The following is a 9,716-nucleotide window of genomic DNA, read 5'->3' on the forward strand; positions in this document are numbered from 1 at the left end:
CTAAGAATATTTTTGTAGTCATTGTTATGCTTACTCATTTTCTGATCATCACAACATCGAATCTGGTTTGTTCAGTTCACGAATTATTTTCCGCTAAATCAGGTTGTAACTTATTGAATTGACGTTGCGTAGACATTAAATTATCGCAATGGTTAAAAAAAGAAAAATAATAACCCTTCTCTGGTTACCGTTACAAAACGCTTTTGCATTTTGTACTCGGAACAACATTTCGAAAATTTAGTAAATTTCAGTATGTAGTCTTAATAGCGGCAAAGTTTTTCTTGTTAATTTATAGTTTTATTCAGAATATATTTCAATTTCTGGTGAAAATATTCGTTCATCTATCACTTATTACATAAAATAGCTACTATTAGTAAGTAAGACAATGGTAATAATTGTTGATACTTTAATCACATAATTTGACATATGTATTGCGTTGTTCATGAGAGTAAAAAAAAAAAAATCGATTTTTCTTATAGTTTTAATAGAAAGTCGATTATTTTTGGCCATTTTTAGGTCGACGAGTGTGAAGACACACACGATAGTCTTTATAGCAATAGAATAAAAAATGGTGGGGCTTTGCGTGGTAGTTTTATGGGACGCGAATGGTCAATTTCCTCTCTCTAGCGACGAAAGTGAAGCAACTGTGAACTGCGCATGCGCGAACCTAACCTCGCAATACTGATATGAAATTGGCGACTTTCGTCCCGCTAAACTACGATGCAAAGCCCGACTTTTCATGTATGTATATACATACGTGTGATAAAAAGATATTTGTAAGCTAATGGGGACAGGATTAAACACTTATTAGGAGAACGCTGACTATAAAACTGTTACAGATAGAGGAAAGTTGTGTTCGAGAGTTTTCAAGGTCTCGATGAACTTTGCACAAAAGTTGCAGAGAGAAAATTGCTATATTTGATCTCAAGAAGCATTGCTATCGCAAACCACATCCTCGTGGAAGGATACGTGATACAATGTTCATCACCTCTCAAATATCTCCGAGACGTTGTTAGTGTTTCATCTCCTCTCGATGAGGCGAGTAAAATACTTAGCATCACATCCGGTGTCCCATTTGTGACTGTGAAAAAATGCTTTTCTCAGGGCAATGCCCTTTTTCCTCAGCCATTTTAACTCTGGCTATTGCGACGGGAATCGTGGCTTTCAATTTTGATAGCGAAAATTTTATTCTATACGAAGACGTAGTAGAGTCGAACTCGTCTCATCCAAGCTTTTTTGGGTTTTCTTTGGCACTCTGGAGTTCGGGGACAGAAAACTCGGATAAGTCGTGGATCTTTATTGGAGCGCCGAAAGCCAATTCGCCAAAATACCCGAAAGCAAATGAACCCGGAACGGTCTTCAAGTGTGAAATTGGCAAAAAATGCACTGAATGGAACTTCGAATACGAAACCTGGAAAAATTATACACCCGGAAACGGTTCTTGGCTGGGTGGTTCAATTGTCATCGAAAATCGAACAGATGCAAACGTTCTGGTATGTTGATGCGAAGAATTTGCTCAATTTAGTCAGTCCTGAGGGATTATTTGTTATGAATTTTTGTTTTTTGATACAACGTTATCAGTTTTGCAATTCGGTGTTCGCCACTCAGCGAAATATCTTCCAAATCAATCGGGATCTCTAAAACCTTTGAGATGGTTTAAAATCTGGTAAATAATTCTGAATTTTAGTCAATTTTGATGAAAAAAAATCACGCAGTGGTATCCTTAGAATTCCATGAAATCTTTCACACCGTATGAAATTCCAAGGAACCTTCGAACAATACTTGAAATATTTGAAAATATTACTTCATCGGTTTGAATCCCTAACTTGAAACACCCAGAGAAAATTTTCTGATGAACAATGAACACGAATGATCCGATGTCGATGGTAAAATTTTTTTCACGCGTCGTGTATTAGAACTCACTGTCCATTTACTTCATTTTTCTAATGCAATACCTACCTCACATTTTTGAGACTCAGTCAAGTAACCAAACATGAGCCTCAAAGAATTTAATAAATAATTGTATACCTAATTGATCCATGAAGACCCCATTACATCTGAAAATAGATTTACAACAATGAGAGACACGCAATTTTTTTGGTCTCCGATATTTATTCACCTTCCAAGGTTAAGATGGTTCTAGACGTATTTAGGCCAATCAAAAAATTGAGTTTTTATCATCAACGTTCTCAAGTTTTAAGAATTTCGCGCCCAAACAACTGCTACAATAAGCTCGAAAAAATAGAAATAAATCGGTATAATTATAAATTTCAAAATCAGTCGACTTTAATCCAGAATCGTGAACGTTTGAAATTGATAAATCTGTATCCACTTGCGAGAAAAATGGTTGCTAGACTGAATAATTCGCTTATAACTAAGACTTAGAAAGTATCTTTTTTTTTACTTCATATATTCGAAATAATACGTTATCTAATAAATCCATATATGGATTATAGTCAATTGCGGTCACCTTTAGGTGATGTAACCAAGCTAAATAAATCCTGCAGCATAGCTCTCTTCCAGACAGTGCAGTTTGTAGATTACAGCATGACTAAATATGCTTTGCAGATGTTTCCCTTAGATTGAAGAGAAAACGTTATTTAATCTACAACATATTTCGAACCGATAACTAAAAGTACTCTAATTACCTTTCGGAAAATTATGAACAAGGTTATAATGATACGTAAACATTTAAAGTAAGTTCTGACCGATAACCATCGAGACAAAGTCTCCGTATAAATGCCGCAGTATGTTGAGTTGCCTACTGCTTAGGAGGACGAATATCGGTAAAACAGACCTACCGAGTCATTACCATTTTAGTCAAGTCCACTCAGATAATCACTTGAGCGTGACTTCGGAACGCAATCGTTAAACGTTTCAGCATAAGTTATAAACGACAAAACAACTGTCTGGCCAAATCCACCCACCTTGGCAATAAAGACAGTTTCAACTGACTCGCGAGGGCTTAAATCACCCTACTTACCGAGTTACTCGGCAGGTCTGTTTTACCGATATTTGTTCCCCTCACTGATAGGCAACCCAACATAGTGTGACATGTTATCGCGATAAATGGTCATTCAGTAAGTTTCATAAGTTAAACTCATTGTCAAAGCGTAAAGAAACATGTTGATTGTTACGTTTGTTGAAATTTCTAGAGGATTTAATTGCGCACTTGTAACTCGGTCGTTTAACATTGCAGGTATGTGCACCAAGGTGGCTGGATGGGAACACTGAAGATAAATTTTTCGTGATGAAAGGTATATGTTATCAGTGCGCAGCTAAATTGGATAAACCGACTATAAACGAGAGTGTGATGAATCTTGGCACGTCGATATACGTTTCGGAAGGATTCGGATTTTCTGTTCATTTTTCCGACGATTCGGGGAGAAAAAATTACACCATCGGTAGCCCAGGATTCAATATTGGAAAAGGAAGACTGACAATAATGGATGACCAGTTTCACAGACCAACATCCATCGTCAAATTCAAATATCCGTTGGAACAGTATTCATATCTTGGTTCGTAAAGTGATTGAATATGCAGAATTTTACCAACAATCGAATGATGAATACGAAATCTAAATGTTGTTCGGACAAGAAAACGAACGTCTGTAATTTACTCATTTTTTCAACACAAGGTGCTCAGACTGGTAGAATACAACTAGTTTGTTTGTTATTTCAGGTTACGCAGTAACGACGGGTGACTATTTTCAGCAGGGAGTTCGCATTTATGCAACTGGTGCTCCAAGGAGCCAGTATCTTGATGGTTCAGTTTTACTGATTGACAGGAGGTTCAGGGATGCTGTCGTTGGAGAACAGGCTGGGGAATATTACGGATACGCTTTGGCGTCCTGTGACGTCAACGGGGATGGAAGAGACGAGCTGCTCGTCGGCGCACCACAATGGACCAGAGACGTGGACGAAGGAAGAGTTTACGTTCTTACGGGAAGCCCGGATGTGAGTCGAATGATGTTTGTGCGGTGCCTGGACTAGACGGAAGTCGATGATAGATGCTGACATTGTCCGATTAAATTTTCGCAGAGAACACTTATGGTTTTGAAGCGTTTAGAAGGAAAGACGCCACGCGGAAGATTCGGCTCGACAATCACCTGCCTTGGAGACGTCGACTTCGACGGATACGAAGACGTCGCCATTGGCGCTCCGTACGCCGGAAATGGGAAGGTTTTCGTATACCGTGGAAGCAGGACAGGACTGTCGAGCGAATATAGTCAAAAAATCTCAGCCCCCGAAAACACCAAAGGATTTGGGATTTCGATTTCCGAACCAAGAGATGTCGACCACAACGGATATGCCGACATTGCGGTTGGCGCTTATTTGTCTGGACACGTAGCTTTGATCCGATCGAAACGCGTTGTTACTACGAAAGTTACCCTGGCGAGCGACACGAGACAAATAACGCTTCAATCGAATCCCTCCAACTTTACAATAGAAGTTTGTTCCTCTTACGAGGGAAAATATGTGGAAACAAAACTGAGTGAGTATAAAATGACGTTACTTGGTATTCGTTTGAAAACGTATTCTCAAAGTGCAGCGTACACAGAGTGAAGTAATATTTCTAACAATGGATCTACCTGATACATGGTTTGTTTGAAAAAGCATTGACTGTTCAGTATCGAAAGATACGGCTTATATACTTTTAATAGCATTGAGTCGCGACACTTGGCAAAAATTGACATTATTCAACATTTTCTGAAAATCCATCTGTGAGTATCTCTGATCGTGTTTTCGGTAATGTTTATTAATTATTCTCCAAAAATTGTTTCTACTTTTCTACCACGTACGGTTTACGGTTTACTCTGTTTGCGCGTTTGATCACATTCAATTCTACTGAAAATTGTCGGTCGTGGTCTGAGTCGTAGGCGCCGACTTTTATAAGACCCGAGGGTTGTTCTATAGTCGAAAAGACTATTAAGTGGAATCACACCCATCTACTTTTATAGCACCGGTTTTTTAAAATTATCTGTTACTTTATACAAACTACGAAAGTCACAAGTATAAAACCATTCGTTAAAAATACTCAATACTTCGAAACATACTAAACACAATGTACTTATAGTTCTGAAAATTGCTAAGGGCTGCTCGAGCACCTGGGCAACCCCGGAGTCGTCGCCGGTGATCCGAGTCATCAAAGGCTAATGATTTGACGAGTTCACTTTATTTTCTATCCGCAGGTGTGCAGACCGAATTGACGGTTGACGAAGTTTATCGAAGAGCAAAAGTTGTGACTGTTACGGAAAATAAACCAAGACATATTTTCGTTCATACGCTTCGAAATTCAATACAAAACTGTACAACATTTTTAATCAATGTGGTGAGTACTTTTGATGTCAGGAGTGTAAGCGTTAAACGTTCACACGTATACATATTAATATAGCAGAGGACAGAAAATACTTTTTAAATCCATTCAAATGACAGTCAAAAATGTTTTCGACTAGGTTGAAAATAATGTTAATATATTTGTCATACAATATATAAAAATCGAAATTTGGAGAAAAGTGAAAACATTAATGTAATAAATTTTCAGACGAAGTATGACAATAGTCATCAGGCCATAAAACTCTCTGTGACCCAGACTTTTAACGAAAATACTAAAAGCGGGATCCTGCGGATTGGAAAGCACGGGATACTTGGCGAAGATCTTTTCTGTCGCGATTGCGTCGTAACCGATCCCCTTCGCTCGACATTCCGAGCAGACTATGATGTAACATTGGCAGCTAAGTGCGGCCGTGATGGCCATACTTGCCGATCGAAGTTGGGAATTGGTCTGAAAACCGTTGACCAGTTTGTAATTGGTTCTCCGTCAGCCTTGACGTTGAATGTCGACGTGAACAACATCGGCGAGCCAGCATATCACGCGAAGGCAATGATCCGGATTCCAATTTCAATAACTGTCGTTGACAGTACCGGATGTACTTATAGAACGGCGACGGATAATTTCACGGAAATTACGTGTCAAATTGCAAATCCCTTGGGAACCAACGCAATGGTGAGTAACTACGATTAGATTTGTCCACGGAATATGTCTAATGAAATTGGAAGATGCGTTAAATAACGATGAGGGCTAAATTCTCCCAAATCGGATGATCCAGAAAGTCCATATCATTGGTATCGGAGATTATTTTTACGTGAAAAAAATGTTGCTGGTAAATCTAGATTGTTAATCGTACAACGCGTGTCCATTGTGACATGATTGACGTGAGTGTCGAATTATTCGCAGGAAACTAGAAGTATATACTTGGATCTGTCGAGAATTCCACGGGATACGGAAAGTCTTAACTTCACGGCAGAAGCAACAACTGAGAGCGACGATATTTCGGGGGGAGCTAATGCAACTCATTCGATCGAGTGTAAAGTAGAAATTGATGTCGGCATTTCGCGGTAAGAACTGATATTGTAAACTATTCCCTGACTGTATATTCGTGTCAAAGAAGTGTCTTTAATTTTTAATGGTGCAGCTGCCACGGCATTCTCGATTCCTCAATTGTCTGAAATCGTTCGCTTGCAATTTTCGAATTCCAGAGCGTCAAACGAAGTAACATGCTTTTTATTACTTGCAGAAAAAGTACGATGGACACGATTGGGTTTGCTCGGACAGACCGAGTAAAGAATTTACCAAACAGATCGTTTGAACACACTTATCTGGTGAGGAACTACGGACGGACAGTAATTACGAAAATCGTACTCGCCGTATCTGTTCCGACGCATTGGATACATGATGACGAGAAAATTGAAGTCGTTAGAATCAGCGAAGTACATGGTAAACTGGACAGAAATCAACTGATTTGTGAGAATGCGACAGAAAACGAAGCCACAACACCCGCCTCATCCAGCGTCGACGCAACGACGATAACTGAGTGGCTGAATGAAGAATCTCCTTCAACGACCACCAAGTTTTCAGTTATCGAGGGCAAAGTGTTCAGCAGTTACCCCGATAACAGGACGATATACGTCAATTCGACGAATCCTTCGTTCAAGTCGACAACAATAAACTGCGAGTTGGCGCCATTCCAAAGCACACAATCGGTAGCCGAAGTTACTTTCTCGTTCGAGTTAATGCTTTCCAAGTTTCCGCGTAAGTTTATACGATAATCCTCTATTTTGACTTACCCAAGTTTGTTACATGAATCTTTCTTTTTTTCTGCAGTATCGTCTTTAGCTATAATATAATCAGACTTCCGTATACATCGGCAAATAGTATTCAATTAACGTATCTTGATCATCAGCATCATTTTCATACGTCGTGAAAATATTACGAATAATTGTAACGAAACCTGGGTTACTGTGAGATCCAACGGAGCCGATGAAATTGCTCGTCTCGAAGTGTAAACGTGAGAGTTTCGCGTGATCTCGATATTTTTAAATTTCAGCCGAAGTCATCCAAGCGAAAGACATAATATTCTTCGTAACGAATGGCAGTATCGCGATTTCATCGCCCAACGTCATCGATCGTCAAACTACTAACAATGCATCCGACGCAATGATGATTGGAACAGTGTTGACTGGAACCCAAATTGAACATCATGTAGCTCTATGGATCTTAGCCTTGGCAGTTTTTTTGGCTCTGTTACTTCTGATCTTGATCATATTTGGACTCTTCAAATTCGGCTTCTTCAAGAGAAGCAAGAAGATGGAACTTAAAGCGCTATTACAGGAACAAACCGATGTAAGTTGCTGTTACGGTAGTTTAAAATCATTCTTGGTTTTCCTGTACAGTACTTTAACCGCTACAATATTTTTTTCCGAATGCCACGCTGTTGTAGAACCGCCACAATCACATTTCTGTTTTTTCGACGAGTGTACAAAGTGCTGAAAATTAACGCAGCGACAAAAATACCTGTTTTTTCATCTTCTTTAACCGAAGAACCAGAATTGGGAGACATTCGTCAGTAATATACTCCGTTCTTTGTGAAATCTCTCATATTTGTTCTTATAAGTTATGTGCCTCCGAATTGACAAGTTCAATTTGTTGTGATTGATTTGAACCAAAAGCAGTAGAAAACAGAAAATAGTGAACAATTTCCACTCAGGAATTCCTTTGTCAGTTTTCAACCCCGTTGACATAAGAGTTCATTTCTTAGATAATTATAAATTTTGTCTTCAAATTCTGCAACACACATTTTTGGCTGTTTGAAAAACCGAATCATTTTCTTTTACTTCCAGAAGTCTACAGAGAGTGCTGGTTCAACGAAAACACACAACACCGTAATGATCCGCCATTGAGTGACTGGTACTCGTATTTCGAGCAAACTATTCTTTATATGATTATCGTCCGTGTATTCACATTGTAATGCATACGATGTAAATTCTGCGTTCACAAAATATTTCACGTATAGAAATTTATAATTCAAACGTTTCCCTCAATAGACTTTAGTTTTAGAATTATATAGAAACGAAATCATTCATAAAAAATAAAATTAGCCTTGTTGCCGTGGAACGCACTGCAAATAATTACCAAAATCCATGTTAACAATTCTAAGAATGCGTCAGCAGATATTGTGACCTCGTCAACGGTATTTTCAACCCACGTTTCCACGAATAGTTCGATCGAAAACACACGTAAGTATATTATACATCATAAAATCTGCAACACTAATACCGTTAAATTTCGATAATGCAGAACTGTAAGAATTCAAGCAAAATCTGTGAAGAAAACCTGTCTCGACCCTATATACTATATAGTGTAGTTCAGCAAGGGATAAGAGAGTCAGAAATTCGCTAATCCTAGAACTGTGACGTCACCGAGCGACTGCTGAACGCTCGGTGATTCGCCAACCGCTTCTTATGAAAGCGCCACCACGGAGCGAGCCGCACTTCTCGTCCGACCACCGCCGAATTCAGACTACCTAACCTAATTAAGAGACATTAGTGAGATGAGACCCTTGTTGGTTCAATCACTGGTTGAAGAGGGTATTCTGGTCTAGAAGCTTAAATTTTAGGCATTTTTCAAACCAGGATAAAAAACAAAAATGAAAAACATTTTCACTATACATTTTTTTATATAATTTTTATTGATATTTGAAGAATATATAACAAAAAAAAAAAATTGAATAACCGTCGAATTACAGGCCGGTGAAGTAGGGGCTACAAAAAAACGGTGCTCTCTGGTTGACATGATTCCAACCCTTGTAGTGATCTAAAACAAAAAAACAAAAAAATCACAAAATGGCGTCGACATAGAAAAAAACATTTTTTTTCACCTTTCGAATTTTTTCAAAATACATAAAATTAAAATTTTCCAAAATCCATAAGGCAGGAGCGATAGAGAGATATATAGAAAAGATTTTCATCAAATACCAAAGGAATCGGTAAGGTAGAACTTGAGATATCATGACAACCACCTCGAAAAAGTAGTTTTAAGAAAAACGCGTTTGAAGTTTGAGGAACAGTTCCAGTAGAATAACTCAGATAATAATATTTAATACTCACTTTGGATTAATCGGTGATCTCAGATCCATACATTGGGCCTTCTTCTTTCTTATAAGCAATGTCTTGCGAAGTTCATTCTGCTAACCGAGCTGTTCTGCCTTCTTTTGAAACAGCAAAAGCTCGCAGTTCTTCAGAACGATCAATTCTAACTTCGTTACGTCTGTAAATCCGCTGTATCTCCGAAAATAATTCGAATTTTGAAACATCCGTTTAAGGGAATTTTTTTGAGGGTCTAAACTTTAAAAATATGCAAAAAAAAAACATCCATTT

General features: G+C 38.4%; 1 protein-coding gene across 1 annotated transcript; it reads left to right on the top strand.

Annotated features, from left to right (window-relative positions):
- The first annotated feature begins 1,091 nt into the window (after positions 1–1,091).
- Positions 1,092–9,157, top strand: LOC124413823 (integrin alpha-PS5-like). Its single transcript, XM_046894612.1, has 10 exons — positions 1,092–1,497; positions 3,258–3,518; positions 3,682–3,956; positions 4,041–4,494; positions 5,192–5,331; positions 5,545–6,006; positions 6,238–6,398; positions 6,578–7,092; positions 7,388–7,683; positions 9,086–9,157. The coding sequence occupies exons 1-10, from the start codon at positions 1,092–1,094 to the stop codon at positions 9,155–9,157; spliced, it is 3,042 nt and encodes a 1,013-aa protein (XP_046750568.1).
- Positions 9,158–9,716: the final 559 nt, after the last annotated feature.

Source organism: Diprion similis, chromosome 13 (assembly GCF_021155765.1).
Source record: "Diprion similis isolate iyDipSimi1 chromosome 13, iyDipSimi1.1, whole genome shotgun sequence".
NCBI classification, from domain to species: Eukaryota; Metazoa; Arthropoda; class Insecta; order Hymenoptera; family Diprionidae; genus Diprion; species Diprion similis.